Source organism: Apodemus sylvaticus, chromosome 3 (genome assembly GCF_947179515.1).
Source record: "Apodemus sylvaticus chromosome 3, mApoSyl1.1, whole genome shotgun sequence".
NCBI classification, from domain to species: domain Eukaryota; kingdom Metazoa; phylum Chordata; class Mammalia; order Rodentia; family Muridae; genus Apodemus; species Apodemus sylvaticus.
The window spans coordinates 167,637,916-167,653,171 of NC_067474.1; the positions used below are offsets into that span (position 1 = coordinate 167,637,916).

Genomic DNA, 15,256 nt, shown 5'->3' on the forward strand with positions numbered 1-15,256 from the left:
TGATGTTCCTCAGGGAGCTCAGAGCGATCACCCCATCACTGTCCGTAGGCTTCAGACTCATTCTCTGCAGGCCCCGCTCTCTCACTGCTGCAGAGACAGGCAGGGCTGTGCTGGGGTGGCTTCCCTTTGGGCCCCTGGAGGTCCTTCTCGTGTGGCTCAGGGACCCTGTGGGATCTGCCTTTAGACTGATCTACCCACCCTTCTGGGGCCAGAGGGCTGGCACCGTTAGATGATTTCCAGGGACCACGTGACCAAGCCGGTTTCTGTGGAAGGTCCTGGGGCTTCATTTCAGAGCTGGGCAGAGTGAGGCTGGTAGGCCTGTGCTGTGCTTAAGTCTGGCCGGGGGCCAGGCTCTGTTGAGCGGGCTTGGGTTTGGGATCTGTGCTCAGTGGTGCAGGCGGCCCACGGCCCGCGGCTGGCACTTGCCCATCACTCCAGTCTCTTTGGTGCCACCAAGGCTCCGCTCTGCTGTGTCCACAGGAGGCCCCTGTTCTGCCCAATGGCTCCTACGACGGCAGCTCCCTGGTCAAGTCTTCGGGGAAGCTCATGCTGCTGCAGAAGATGCTGAAGAAGCTCCGAGACGAAGGGCACCGCGTGCTCATCTTCTCCCAGGTGGGCCACCTCAGAGCCGGCGAACACCCAGTCAGCCCGCCTGTGGGCTGAAGGCCTGAGCTCCCTGGCGTGGCGCACGCGCACACGTGTGAAGATGGCCTGGTTGCTATAGAGACCAGCCAGCGTATTCCCAGTCTCATCCCCCCCTGCCCCTGCTCTCCGGGCCCGTGTGACTAGGCTGGTGTGATAGGGCCCTCCTCTGTCCAGCCTCTTCTTACCACTGTGCGCCATGGAAGGCCGGGCGCTGGACACCGGATGGGGAAAACAGCACCTTGGGCTTGGATCTTGTGGGAGGGAGAAGCACACCCTCAGACTTACCAGTGAGGGCAGAATCCAAATCCCCAGGCCTGGAGGGAGGTGTCGGCTGGTATTTCCATGATGTTGAACTATGTAAAGACAGAAGGGACCAGACTGGAGCTGAGAGGTGGGAGGTGTGTGTGTGTGTAGTCAGGGGGTTGGAGGTAGTTAAGTGGGGAAGAAAGCATTGTGCCTGCAGAGCATTGAATACCAGCAGAGGGACTGGGGGCCACTCTTTTGGGGAAATGGGAGGGAACCAGAGGCTTGTGCCTGAGGCTACGTGTGGGGGTTCCTCTGCGGAATGGATGGCGGGTGATGAGTGATTGGTGAGGCTGTGGCTGCGTTCTTTTTGGGAGGCCTACTTCGGGCATGTCCCCCTACCCCACCCCCGCTCCGCACGTCTCTGTTCTCTCACCCATGGTGGTGTCCCCTTTCTTGTAGATGACCAAGATGTTGGACCTCTTGGAGGACTTCCTGGAGTATGAGGGCTACAAGTATGAGCGGATTGACGGGGGCATCACTGGGGGTCTCCGGCAAGAGGCCATCGACAGATTCAATGGTACTCATTCCTCTCGGGGTAGCCCTGTGTCTCGGGGTGTCGTAGCCCGAGTTCCCAAAGAGCAGTGCTTTCTGAGCCGCTTCGCATATAGAAGAAACACACCCGTCCTTAGACCACAACTTGTCTATTATTACTGTTGTTGTTGTTGTTGTTGTTATGATTATTATTACTATTTTAAGATAAAGATTACTATGAAGTTCAGGATCTAGCTCACCATCCTCCTGTCTCAGACTCCCAGGGCTGGGGTTATGTGCCACCATGCCAGAGACTTTTTATGGTCTGTTGGTTTCTGAGGAGACTCAGCAGATGACAAGCAGATTCTCTAAGCAGCCTTAGAGTTGTGCGAGAAGAAGCCAGACTGTGAAGGAAATGCCGCAAGCTAGTCGGCCCTCCTTGGTCGATACCCATTTGGCCCTTGAAAGTTGGTTGGCTTCCTTCTCTTTGTGGCTCCCTCCCTCAGCCGGGGCCTGGCCTCAGTGGGGCTGCATGGGCCCAGCAGATGTGGCTGCCCCTCTGGAGTCACAGCCTCTGCCAGGGGTCCTTTGCTCCCGTTCCTGCCCCCCCTGTCTGCTTCTGCCCGACCCTGTCCAGGTGTGCTCTCTAACGTGCCCGTTGGCTTCTTTCTCAGCTCCCGGGGCCCAACAGTTCTGCTTCCTGCTCTCAACACGAGCCGGTGGCCTGGGCATCAATTTGGCCACAGCAGACACAGTCATCATTTATGACTCTGACTGGAACCCCCACAATGACATCCAGGTCTGTGCCTCGCCTCCTCCTATGCTCTCAACTCCTTGTCCTTTCCTCTCCTTATTCCTATACCCCCCCCCGTTCTGTGCCCCACCCCTCACGGTGTGAAACATCAGCCTAAAATAGGGCCCCGGGCGGTGAAGGGAGGAGGGGAGCAAAATGGCTCAGAGAGGGCAGAGGACGTGTACAAGTCACACAGCAGCCTGAATGCTAGCCTGGATGGAATCCCATTACCTTTGGGGCCCTGGTGGTGGAAGGGGGCCGGGTGAAGGAGTCAGTCACAAGATCTATGGGGGTGCCAGGTGTGGAGGGGAGCCTGCTGGGCATGGGGGCGGAGAGACAGGGACAGACAGAGAGCAGGGCATTGTAGGAATAGAAGCGCTGGTGTTCCACACTCACTCACCTCTGGGACACTGACAGTCTGGGGTGCACACACGCATGCGTGTTGTACATAACGTCTTACCAAAGCCATATCCTGTAGAGACAGAGTGAGCCCCGGATATATTCTCCAGGGCAGTTCCCAGGCCTTGCTACTCGCAAGGTGGCACAGGGCTCCGCTGTCCTGTTACCACACACGAGGTGTAGGCCGCCTTCCCATGATGCAGCACTGGAATCCCAGGAAGCTCATTTTCCATCCAACACGCAGGATACTTCTTGACAACCCCTTGTCTATCTGCAGTCACATCCAGCGCTATTCTCACTCTAAACCCGATTGGCCACCAGGCCAGTGCTGCTGCACGCTGACGTCTGCGCAGACGCACGCTGACGTCTGCGTAGTCGCACAGCGCACCTCCCCCCTACGATCAGGCTGCCCCTTGCCTGTGGCCACGGGCTTTTTCATACGTGGTCCTCCGTGGTGCGCCCCGCTGTGGCTTGGAGCCCCGAGTCAGGCCCCGGGTGCTGAGCTGTGATCTCCCCCAGGCCTTCAGCCGTGCCCACCGCATCGGGCAGAACAAGAAGGTCATGATCTACCGCTTCGTGACGCGGGCCTCCGTGGAGGAGCGCATCACGCAGGTGGCCAAGCGCAAGATGATGCTCACGCACCTGGTGGTGCGGCCGGGCCTGGGCTCCAAGTCGGGCTCCATGACCAAGCAGGAGCTGGACGACATCCTTAAGTTCGGGACAGAGGAGCTTTTCAAGGACGACGTGGAAGGTCGGCCTCTTCTGTGGGAATGTCGTGGGGTAACACACCCATCCGGGACCCCAGGGTCCTTGCCTCTTTCTCTACTCCCAGCCTGTGACACCCTCCAGGGTGGGCTAGGGTGTCATCTCTGCTTGCTGCCCATCAACCCTGCCGTTCTTCAGTGCCCCGGAACTGTGTTCTTCCTCCTCTGCCTCTCAGGCATGATGTCCCAGGGCCAGAGGCCGTCCACACCCATCCCTGACATGCAGTCCACCAAGGGATCTCTGGCTGCCGGCGCAAAGAAAAAGCACGGCAGCACCCCGCCAGGTAGGGGTCCACCTGAGCCTCCTGTCTAGTCAGGTGGCTGCTCCTGGACAGGAGGAGGTCCTCTGCTGCCCGTGCCGCTCCTTTGATGGCCCTCTGTTGGTGGGTGGCGAGGGAGCTGCCACTTTGCCTAGGTTAGGGTGTAGCTTTCCTGCCCCATCCGCAGTAGCTGGTCCCGAGGTGGTCCTGAGCACCTTACATCTGCGTCTACACCGTGGGTCCGCAGGTGACAACAAAGACGTAGAGGACAGCAGTGTGATCCATTACGACGACGCAGCCATATCCAAGCTACTGGATCGGAACCAGGACGCCACGGATGACACCGAGCTGCAGAACATGAACGAGTACCTGAGCTCCTTCAAGGTGGCGCAGTATGTGGTCCGCGAGGAAGATGGCGTGGTAAGGCCCCGCCTCATGGCCGTTCTGCTCCTCGAAGCCCCGCCGCCATTACCGTTTCCCCACCCCCCAGCCTACACCCCCCTTCTGTCTTGGCCTGCTCTAGAACCTTCTACCTCACCTCCCTCCCGTGTCCAGAAGAGCCCGATTGCCCCATGGCTCCTAATCTCTCCCCTCGGCCCCTCCATATCCTCTGAGTCCCCGCGACTCTCCTTGCAAATGTAGGCTCCGCATATATTTCCTTTTAAAACCATGAACCCCAAGAATAGTGTCTGGGTCTCCACAGTTCCCCACCAAGACCAGGACGCACATGTGGAGTGAAGCAGGGAGACAGCGTGATCAGGGAGGGCTTCCTGGAGTAGGCAACCCCCTCACTTACCCCACGGGCCTGTGAAGGTGGGTGAGGTATAGCAGAGCAACTGGGTGTGCCCAGCTGTCCCCCACCCCTCCATCCCCAGGAGGAGGTCGAGAGGGAGGTCATCAAACAGGAGGAGAACGTGGACCCCGACTACTGGGAGAAGCTGTTGCGCCATCACTACGAGCAGCAGCAGGAGGACCTGGCCCGCAACCTGGGCAAGGGCAAGCGCATCCGCAAGCAGGTCAACTACAACGACGCCTCCCAGGAGGACCAGGGTGCGTGTGGTGAGCAGGGGCACGCCGGCTGTGGGGCGGGGTGGGGCGGGGCGGGGCGGGGCGGGGCGGGGCGGGGCGGGCGGCAGGCAGAAGCCGCTGCGCGGGACGGATGGGCGGGGCAAGAGTGGGAGCGGGCAGCTAGGCTTCTGGGGGTTGCAGGCAGGTTGTGGGGGCGAGATGGCCGTCGGTCAGGTGGCTTCAGGCACGCGTTGGCCATGGAGCGGATGCGCCTCTGCGATTCTGCTTTCTGCTGCGAAACCGGCAGAGTAGCAGCGGTCTTCCTGAGTGCGACTGCCTGGGCTGGGATTATCAACCGAGTCCCGTCCAGTCCCGGGGAATGTACCTGGCGGCCAGAGCCGTCGACTAGACCGGGGGTTGGGGAGGGGCTCGGCACGAGGCTGAGGCAGGCCCCTTCCATGCCCGTCTGCTTACAGAGTGGCAGGATGAGCTCTCGGACAACCAGTCGGAGTATTCCATCGGCTCTGAGGACGAGGACGAGGACTTCGAGGAGAGGCCGGAAGGGCAGAGTGAGTGTTAGAGTGTGACCCCGGGTTGTTACAGTGCTGCCGGGGGTGACGGCTGGGTGGGGTGCGCTGGGCTGCCCACGGGAGCTTTGGGAGGAGGTGCCGAGGTTTTCGTCATCCCGAGGGTGCTGGTGGAGCGTCCCCACCCCGGCCTGAGGGTCTGTGGTGGGCTGTTTCCTAGGTGGACGACGACAGTCCAGGAGGCAGCTCAAGAGTGACAGGGACAAGCCCTTGCCGCCTCTCCTGGCTCGGGTTGGGGGCAACATTGAGGTGGGTGCCCCTCCCCCCGGGAACTCCTTACACCCTGGGGTGTAAAAGAGGAGCTGAGGGTTTTCTCAGGCTCAGGGACCCTATGGGTGTCCCTTGCTCTTCCTCCCCATCCCATAATTGTGTCCACGTACCCTGAGGTCACAACCGTTCACTGCCCTGGCCAGGTTCTGGGCTTCAATGCCAGGCAGAGGAAAGCCTTTTTGAACGCTATCATGCGCTGGGGCATGCCCCCTCAGGATGCCTTCAACTCTCACTGGCTGGTGCGCGACCTTCGTGGGAAGAGCGAGAAGGAATTTAGGTAAAGGGTCCCAGTGAGGTGGCGCCCGGGAGGGTGTGGCCCCCGGTGCCTGGTAGAGTGGACCACTCTCCATTGAACAGTGTCCACACCCTCCTGGCCAGCCAAGAGAGTTCATGGCCGTCAGATCTTTGGGTGTGGTGTGTTGGGCAGGACTGGTTTATAGAAAACACTGCCCAGTGGTCCTCTTGCTCGAAGTCTTTGGGAGCGTGAGGTTGGCTATCCAGGGCCAGGAGCGTCTGAGGAGGGTCCCCAGCCAGAGAGGCTCTTCTGCGAGCCTGGCCCCAGCAGACCTGCTCTCAAGGCCTGCTGTGGTGGAGGATTCCATGCAAGAGGTCCCTAGGGGTCCCCCATCCTTCCCTCACTCCCTGAGCCCTAGTACCCCCACTCCAGGGCCTATGTCTCACTCTTCATGCGCCACCTGTGTGAGCCGGGCGCAGACGGCGCGGAGACCTTCGCAGACGGCGTGCCCCGGGAGGGCCTGTCCAGGCAGCACGTGCTCACGCGTATCGGCGTCATGTCGCTGGTTAGGAAGAAGGTGGGTGAGTGAGCCTCTGCTAGCCTTCTGGCTGGCATGTGACCCCGGCACTGCCTCTGGTGTGGGCCAGCCGCCGAAGGACAGATGCCTCGTTCAGGCCACACAGCTCCCTAGGTCTGAGTCAGACCGAAGGGACAGACTGGAGGAGCCCTCACTGTAGGGTGAAGGTTGGGAGGCTGAGGCCTGGAGGGTGGGCTTTTAAGGGGCGGGGACACCGGCAGAAGTTTGGGTCAGAGGACGTCTGACCTTATTAACCGTGGGTAGGGCAGCACCCCAAACCCACGGCATTCTCAGTCTCGTGGACTGTCTTTGAGAGGTGACCACTGTCCCCTCTGCCACCTCCTACTGCCCCAGGTGCAGGAATTTGAACATGTGAACGGCAAGTACAGCACCCCGGACCTGGTCCCCGAGGGGCCTGAGGGCAAGAAGCCGGGTGACATCATCTCCTCAGACCCCAACACACCCGTGCCTGCCAGCCCTGCACAGCTCCCACCGGCTCCCCTGGGCCTGCCAGGTCTGGGCTTAGTTGAGAGCTTTGGGTCATGGGAGGTGGACAAAATCTAACATGTAACCCACAGTGTGAGAGTCCCCCTGCCCCAAACAACTTGTCAGGCTTTTAGTAACAGCTTTAAGATTGTACTCACACCTGTGCCACATGATCTGCCTTTCTAAAGCACTGGCTAGTGGCTCCTGCTGAACATCTAAAGAAATCTAACCCTGGGCCACACCCCCTGTCCTGCTTCCAATGGGCAACTGCGGTGCTGGCCTTACCCCTACCTGACAGTGCCCGCTGTGGCCTCACCCACACCAAGGTCCTCCAAGGGTCTGAGTTGGAAGCCTGGCCTGGAGCCCTGCCCATTGCTCCTGAACGTGTCCCCCGTTGAGGAGAACCCGCAGGGCCAGGCCTCTCTCTCATCTGGTCCCCGGTTCCCCACCCTGCTCTCGTGTCCTGTCTACGCCTACCTGTCTCACCTCTTTCCCTTGTTACTGCAGACAAAACAGAAGCCCAGCTGGGCTACACGGATGAGAAGGAGTCAGGCATGCAGAAGCCGAAGAAGTCCCTGGAAATCCAGGTATGGATGTCTCTGGTGGCTGGGCCTGTGGAAGGTGTGAGCAGAGTTTGGTCAGCATGTATCCAGCTGGGCCTTCCTGGTTCCCAGGTCTGGTCTCTAGGCCTGGGGGACCAGACAGGGAGCAGATGTAGACATCTGGGGTTGAGGGCTCCCAGCCTGGTGCGTAGTCCCTGCCCTGCATTCCTGCTGAGGCCCAGGTCCTGCAGCTCCCTGGCTTGTCCTTCTAGGCCCTGCCAACTGCCCTGGACAGAGTAGAGGGTGAGGACAAGCACCAGAGCTCAGACAGCAAGGACAGAGCTCGGGAGGAGAGGCTGGAGGAGGTGGAGAAGACCCAGGGCTCCCCGGAGCAGCCGCTGAAAGGTAGGGCTCTCTCTCGGAACAGGACGTGTCCTCTGCAGCCCTGCGGAGTCAAGGAAGCACCCTGCAGTCTGTACCCTGCCTGGGTGCTGGCTGTGTCCCACCGCCTGAGAGGAGAAGGGACAAAGGGTGCCTCTCTACACAGACTCTAATCCTGTCCTGTAGAGTTTGGGGTCCTTGGGTTATGTTTTATGACACGGCTCTTGTTTGAAAGCAGGAGTCCACCTGATACTGTCAAACTTGTCTTGTGGCTTAACTCAGCTGGAGTTTGTAAATGCCTGAGTGCTGGGAAAAGACATCTGGGCATGAGATTCTTATATGGCCCCAGATCATTAGGTAGAACTTGTTAATTACCCTGCTGAGGTTTTATCTTAATCTACTTGGTGCTATTCTCAGCGATCAGTCACTTCTTGAGATAATTTATGTTACAACCTCCCTGCGATTGCAGCACCACACCAGACCATGTAGTTAGCAGAATGTCTGTTTTGGCGTTTAGTATCTTTCTGCTGAAGAAGCTTCTAGTAGTTGGTAAGAGTTACCGTCCCTCTTGATAGATTTGGCTCTCAGGTTTACTTTGGGAGGTTGGGAGATGGCTCGGTTTGTAAAGCAAAGAAAACTCAACCTAAACCAGCCCTCCCCCTACAACCAGCCAAACCCAGAATACAGATCATGCCTGTAAGCCCCGGGCTGAGGACACTGGGAGACAGGAGCCTGGGGCTTGCTGGCCAATCTAGCCAAATCCAGGCTCAATGGGGCTAGCTCAGAAACACACGGAGGACAATAATTAAAGATGACACAGTTGTCCCCTCCGACCCTTACACGTGCACACACACTCATGTGCACACATCTATTTTGACCGACATGTTGGTTGCTTTGGTCTAATATGTATCTGGTATACCCGAATTGAAGGTGGTACTCTAAGAAGCTTGCAGAGAGCCCAGCCCCACCTCCCAGGGAGTGCTCTAGGCTGTGCCTGCTGGACCCTGAGTGACAGTTCTGATGGACAGAAGGCCCCTCTTTGCCCACAAGCCCCCCTTCCTTGTTTTGTTTGCAGAGGAAGTGCTGGTGGACAAGGAGCCAATCCCAGACAAGCTGGCGCTGAGCTTGAGTCACAGCGGCGATTTCCGGCCAGGTGGGGGTTTCTCCCTGCCTCCCACCTCCTGGTCAGCCACCTGGGTGCTGTCTGGGAGTCCTGGTTGAAGCCAGAGGACAGGAGTCTGGACTGCAAGTTGCTCCTGTCAGGATGGCTCTTTTCCCAGGAGACAGACTCCCTCCACGCCTCGCCCTGCCCCTCCTATCATATGGTCATCCGGGAGGGAGAAGAGCTGGTCACAGACATCTGGGCTTAGCTTCTTGACTCGAGGGCAGCTACCCACTAGTCAGAATTCTCCCTTCACGGTGTTCTGAGCTTCTGGTGTGATAGGGGAGGGGTGCCAGGGCATGGAACCCTGGGACCGGCCTCCCTCCTTAGGATGGAAGCCGGTGGGGCCGCTCTCCCTTTCTAAGGCCTCACGTGATGAGCACACAGCATCCTGTTGCCGGACAAGGACTCAGAGTTACGCCTTCTAGATAAATGGTGACCATGGCCTGTCCCCTCCCGGCAGATGACCCCAAGGCTGAGGAGAAGGAGCCCATGGAGACTCAGCAAAACGGCGACAGAGAGGAAGATGAGGAGGGCAAGAAAGAAGACAAGAACGGGAAATTCAAATTCATGTTCAACATTGCAGATGGCGGTTTCACAGGTACAGAGGTGGAACGGTAGACTGGGACCTGGTTCCTGGTCCCACTTCCTCGCCGTGGCTGCCAGGGCAGAGAGGGGACCCTGTCCATCAGAACTGCCACTCAGGGTTCAACAGCCTAGAGCGCTCCCAGGGAGATGGGACTGGGCCCTCTGCAAGCTCCTTAGAGTATCACCTTCAGTTCAGGTATACCAGATACCTATTAGACCAAAGCAACCAACATGTCGGTCAAAATAGATGTGTGCACGTGAGTGTGTGTGCATGTGAGTGTGTGTGCACGTTCATGCCCCTCTTAGCGATACTGGAGCAATGGGCCTCTGATGGCGGGCGCCGAGCGAGCCTGTGCGTAAGCCGGGTCAGGGGAGATCTCCATTCTGCTCACCTCGGCCTCTCTCTTCAGAGCTGCACACTCTGTGGCAGAATGAGGAACGGGCGGCTGTGTCCTCGGGGAAGATCTACGAAATCTGGCACCGCCGGCACGACTACTGGCTGCTAGCAGGCATTGTGACGTATCCTTGCTCAGTCAGGCTGGGAGGACTCAGCTCGGTTTCTCCAGCCCTCAGGGGGACCTGCGGGCTCTAGGGAGGACTTTCCTCCATCTCCCAGCTTCTGGTGATTGCACACAACCTTGGCAGGCCTCTGCGCCTCTCTTGTCACTTCCTGTTGTCATCTGGCCATCTGGCTGCGTCGTGCCCTGACCCCCTTTCCCGACACCCTCACCAGATTTAGTATCCACTACTCCCTTTTTGATCACATCTGGATAAGGCCAGGTAATTAAGCTTTAGAGGCCAGGACTGACACGTGTCCATGGGGACACTACTCGGTGCCCTGTCTGGCACGCGTCAGAGCCTGCGAACGCCCCTGACGTCTTCATGCCAGCGTACTTATCTCTCAGCTGCGGCTGTGACTTGCCTGGGTGTGCACAGACAGCAAGCTGGGAGCCGGTTGCTCCCACTTCACCCTTACCATCACGCCCCTCATTCCTGTGGCCAACTTTACCCTTAACGGTTCCCGCCCAGACATGGCTATGCCCGCTGGCAGGACATTCAGAATGACCCGAGGTACATCATCCTAAATGAACCCTTCAAGTCTGAGGTTCATAAGGGCAACTACTTGGAGATGAAGAACAAGTTTTTGGCCCGTAGATTCAAGGTAGGCCTTCAAGGATGTTAACTCCCTGACCCGTCCCTGGACCTGGACCTGGGCCAGGCTCTGCTCTGAGGAGGCAGTCAGCCCATACAGGCAAGGCTCCAGCGTCTGAGCATTCTCCACAGTGCAGGGGATGCAGCTGGAGTACTCTGGTTTGCGGAGCATCCCTAAGGCCAATAGATTAGGCTACGAGGGAGACAGAAGGAGAGCCTCCTCCCCGTTCAGCCCAGAGCCACAGCTTCCGTGGGTGCCAGTGGGGGAGGGGCAGAGTGACTCTGTGGGAGGAGGGGCCAGGCCAGGCTGTCACCCCTCCCCCACAGCTGCTGGAGCAGGCACTGGTGATCGAGGAGCAGCTCCGGAGGGCAGCGTATCTCAACATGACCCAGGATCCCAACCACCCCGCCATGGCACTCAATGCCCGCCTGGCAGAGGTGGAGTGCCTTGCTGAGAGCCACCAGCACCTATCCAAGGAGTCCCTCGCCGGGAACAAGCCTGCCAACGCTGTCCTGCACAAGGGTGAGTGAGCCCGCTCCTTACCTCTTGGGGAGCACCGCCAATCTTGCCCAGGGAGCACGCTTGGCTCAGATTGGAGGTGTTGATAGCTCAGATGTGCAGGGGTGAGGCATCTGGGACCGAGAGATGCAGGTCTGCTTTAGAGCCTCAGTCCCATCCCCACCCCCCTCACACACTTAGAAGTCCTTCACAGAGATACCAATAAGGAGAAAACAGGCTGCAGTGGGCAGCATAGAGCTATGGGAGATTGGAGGGCTCCCCAACGCTCGCTCTGCTGCCCTGTGCAGGCATGCGCAAGTCCTGTGCCTGTGCTGATGAATCTTAAGCAGCACCATCTTGGGGCAAGGGCATTGGAATTTCGGAAGGAGGACAGTTTGCTCAGTGTCTCCTTTGAATCTTACTCCAGATCTCTGCCTTTCTGGTCTGGGGCCTCTCAGGCTCTTGGGGGGGGGGCAAGGCACAGCCCAGAGTGGGACACCTAACACTTTGCTCACATATAAAGGTCTGACTATTCTTTGCAAACCTAGTGACCAAAGAGGGAATCCAGGGTCAAGGGCCTGGAGCTTTATTCTGTCAGGAGGAATTTTTCTCGGAAACCTTGTTTCTCCGATTGGCAACCCCGGGCTTCCCAGGCTCTGGAGAGCCTGGCAAGGAATGTCCCGCGGTGTCCACTTTCGTGGGGGGGGGGAGGTGCGCCGCGACGTCTGTACAAGCCCCTTCTGGCTGCCAAGCCCTCGGTTCTTAGAGCCTCCTGCCCCGCAGTCCTGAACCAACTAGAGGAGCTGCTGAGTGACATGAAGGCAGATGTGACGCGATTGCCCTCCATGCTGTCACGCATCCCGCCGGTGGCTGCCCGCCTGCAGATGTCGGAGCGCAGCATCCTGAGTCGCCTGACCAACCGCGCTGGCGACCCCACCATTCAGCAGGTCAGGTTTGGCCTGCGCACTGCATCACGGGCCCGAGTCCCGCCCTCCCCACACCCCCGTCGAGCAGGTGGGTGGGTGGGTGGGTGATGCACTACATCCCGGGCCTGAGTCCCGCCCTCCCCCAACCCCCGTCGAGCGCGTGGGTGGGTGGGTGGTGCACTGCATCATGGGCCTGAGTCCCGCCCTCCCCCACCCCCATCAAGCGCGCGTGGGTGGGCGGGCGCCCCTGGTGAGGGCTGGGTGATGTTCTGGTTGTCACCTGTAAAGCTGGTCCTTGCCTCCAGGGCGCTTTCGGCTCCTCTCAGATGTACAACAACAGCTTTGGGCCCAACTTCCGGGGCCCCGGACCGGGAGGGATTGTCAACTACAACCAGATGCCCCTGGGGCCCTATGTGACGGGTAGGTCCCCATCCGTTCCCGGGCAGCATGCACACAGTGCCCCTTGGGGCCCAGCCTGCCCGATGCTGGGGATGCCAGGCAAGCCCATGCTCTGATCTCTTGTTGGCAGACATCTAGCCGTCCTCGTGACTTCCCCCTGTTTCAGCGCTCCTTTCCAGCCGAGGTGAGGGTGCTTGCTGGCCACCCCACTGTCCCATAGGCTCCAGTCTGTCCCATCTGTGCATTCACTGATCCATGCCTCTGAGCCTTGGAGACGTATGTGTCTGGTAGCTCGAGTCACATTCTAGCCTAGACTGGTCATGGCTTTATGTGTGTGTGTGTGTGTGTGTGTACACATCTGTATCTGTATATGTGTCCTTGGGCATGTAACATTGGCCGCGTGTGGTCATGGCTATGTGCATTGCATGCATGCTTGTGGACATCTGTATGTGCAAATGTGTTCTTGCCCATGTGTCACTGGCCCCATGTAGTCATGGCTTTGTGTGTGTGTATGTGTTTGTACATCTGTAATTGCATGTGTTCTTGGCCATGTGTCATTGGCCCCATGTAGTCATGGCTTTGCATGTGTGTATGTGTGTGTATGTGTGTGCCTGTGTGTATGTGTGTGTGCATGTGGACATCTTGGCCATGTGTCATTGGCCCCATGTAGTTAGCTTTGCATGTATGTGCATGTGTGTGTATGTGTGTGTGTCCGTGTGTGTACATCTGCAATTGCATGTGTTCTTGTCCATGTGTCATTGGCCCTATGTGTTCATGGCTGTGTGTGTGTGTGTATACATCTGTAATTGCATGTGTTCTTGTTCATGTGTCATTGTGTGTGTGTGTGTGTGTGTGTATGTGTGTGTGTGTGTGTGTGTACATCTGTAATCGCATGTGTTCTTGTCCATGTGTCATTGGCCCCATGTGGTCATGGCTGTGTGTGTGTGTGTGGACATCTGTTGTGCACATGTGTTCTTGTCCATGTGTCATTGGTCCCATGTAGCCATGGCTTTGTGTGTGTGTGTGTGTGTATACATCAGTATGTGTACATGTGTTCTTGATTGTGTGTCATTGGCCCCATTGATCACTGCTCCTAGCCTGGAGCCCTGTCTAGCCTCCACTGTCCTGCACGACTGTTGGCTTCATGGATAATTACTGCTTGTCTCATACCCATGTTCTCTGTTCAGACCGGGGTGGAGTGGGATTGGGTGCCTGAGGGCTTGAGTGTGTTGATGGCTTTGGGAGAAGAGAATGGGGAATTCAGAGAAGTCAGCAATCCTGGTGGCTCTCTCTAAGCCCCGTCTGTTCCTGTGAGGTGGATTCCAGGCTAGAGGCCCTGGATGAGCTTCCGACTGAGCCTGTTGGGTGCTGGGACTCCAGCGCTTGGGCGCAGCTCACATCAAGCCCAAAGGCCATGGCTAGGGGATCTTAATTCTGGGATTCCCTCTGGTCATAGCTGTGACCCGTAGGGACAGCGGGTGCCTCTGGCCACCTGGACACCCAGTCTTATAACCCACCGGTTTGCCTTTTGCAGCCAAGCCACCTGCCCAACCCCCACGGGAGAGAAAAGCTACAGCCCTTGTAGGAGTTGGTGCCGTGTCGGGGTACAAAAGGGAAACCAAGCAATTCTATCACACGGAAGACAGGCCCAGGCTGGCTGCACAAGAGTCCAGAAGTGCCACCTCATCGTAATTGAAGCCTTCTTCCGCATGGCATCCCATCTACAGCTACGCCTGGCGAGGTCCCGGCGACTTTTCCAGAGTGACTTACTTAGAGGCAATTCCATTTACCTGTACTTTTTTTTTTCTTTTTGCACTTTGCTACTGAAGATGCGAACATGTTTGTCTTGATAAAAAGTTGGATGACGTGTGGAAGATTCAGATTACGACGCTCCTGTCACCGGCTCCAGATCTCAAGGGAAGCTCTTTGGAGGCCCTTGGTGCCGCTGCTCTGTGGACTCAAGGCGGCCGGAGAGAGTGCTGCAGCATCCAGTGCTCTGGAAACCCTTAGTGTGTCCCCCCGGCCCCGTCTGCCCAGTGTGACTGCTCCAGCCCTCTGCCTGCTTGGGACCCCTAGTGCTAGCAAGGGAGGGGATCAGGTCTGGGAGTGGCTGCCCAGTCCGCTGATGTCCACCAGGTGCATTGCATTTCCTGGCAGGAGCGCGTATCTCAAGGGCTCTGGAATCAGAGGTGGATCGACGTTTCCAGTGGACATGTCGTGGCGCCAGCAATATGTGGCAGGTTGAAGGGAGGGTACCTCGGACAGTGGGGCAGACTTAAGACCTGGGCCGGAGCCCCCTCCACCCCTGCAGGGGTTTCTAGACATTTGCTGTGTGCGAGAGTGTGGTGTAGACACGGGTGAGCTGGTGGCGCAGAGCAGGGTCGTGTTTGTCGGGCAGCCCTGGGAGACTTGTTCCATTCACCCCGGCATGGATTTCCCTGTGTGGGGCATCCTGGGCCCTCGCGGGCCTGAATCTGTTATCTTAGCCCGAGAGAAGCCTTGATTGGGGCGACGCCTGCATGAAGTGGGGGCCACAGGAGCCTTTGCTGGGTCTCAGAGGGTGTGGAGAGAGCTGTGCTTGGAGGTGGGTCTGGAGCTGATGGCGTCTTGAGATCCTTCCTAGCTGGAGCCTTCAGGGCTTCTGGTCTTACTTCCTGCAGGGAAGCCTTAGAGTGCCAGGGCCACCTTCCCTTGTCACTGTTTGACACTCCAGCTTGTCTTGCGCCATCCCAGCCTGCACCTCATGCTCCCCGCTGGGGTGGGAGTGGGTGGAGCCTGCCGGGCTCTGGGCCTGTCTGACCTTGTC

General features: G+C 58.2%; 1 protein-coding gene across 1 annotated transcript in view; it reads left to right on the forward strand.

Annotated features, from left to right (window-relative positions):
* The window catches only part of Chd5 (chromodomain helicase DNA binding protein 5), a 49,919-nt gene extending 34,955 nt beyond the window's left edge, over window positions 1–14,964 (forward strand). Inside the window, exons 20-41 of the mRNA XM_052175767.1 lie at window positions 481–612; window positions 1,351–1,468; window positions 2,097–2,221; window positions 3,134–3,365; window positions 3,555–3,662; window positions 3,886–4,058; window positions 4,514–4,688; window positions 5,123–5,215; window positions 5,394–5,482; window positions 5,647–5,780; window positions 6,171–6,315; window positions 6,670–6,829; window positions 7,309–7,388; window positions 7,616–7,748; window positions 8,800–8,877; window positions 9,350–9,487; window positions 9,885–9,993; window positions 10,504–10,636; window positions 10,954–11,149; window positions 11,909–12,072; window positions 12,581–12,634; window positions 13,985–14,964. Coding sequence (XP_052031727.1) covers window positions 481–612; window positions 1,351–1,468; window positions 2,097–2,221; window positions 3,134–3,365; window positions 3,555–3,662; window positions 3,886–4,058; window positions 4,514–4,688; window positions 5,123–5,215; window positions 5,394–5,482; window positions 5,647–5,780; window positions 6,171–6,315; window positions 6,670–6,829; window positions 7,309–7,388; window positions 7,616–7,748; window positions 8,800–8,877; window positions 9,350–9,487; window positions 9,885–9,993; window positions 10,504–10,636; window positions 10,954–11,149; window positions 11,909–12,072; window positions 12,581–12,634; window positions 13,985–14,035 — 2,820 coding nt within the window. The 3' untranslated portion in view covers window positions 14,036–14,964. The remainder of the gene's footprint in view (window positions 1–480; window positions 613–1,350; window positions 1,469–2,096; window positions 2,222–3,133; window positions 3,366–3,554; window positions 3,663–3,885; window positions 4,059–4,513; window positions 4,689–5,122; window positions 5,216–5,393; window positions 5,483–5,646; window positions 5,781–6,170; window positions 6,316–6,669; window positions 6,830–7,308; window positions 7,389–7,615; window positions 7,749–8,799; window positions 8,878–9,349; window positions 9,488–9,884; window positions 9,994–10,503; window positions 10,637–10,953; window positions 11,150–11,908; window positions 12,073–12,580; window positions 12,635–13,984) is intronic.
* Window positions 14,965–15,256: the final 292 nt, after the last annotated feature.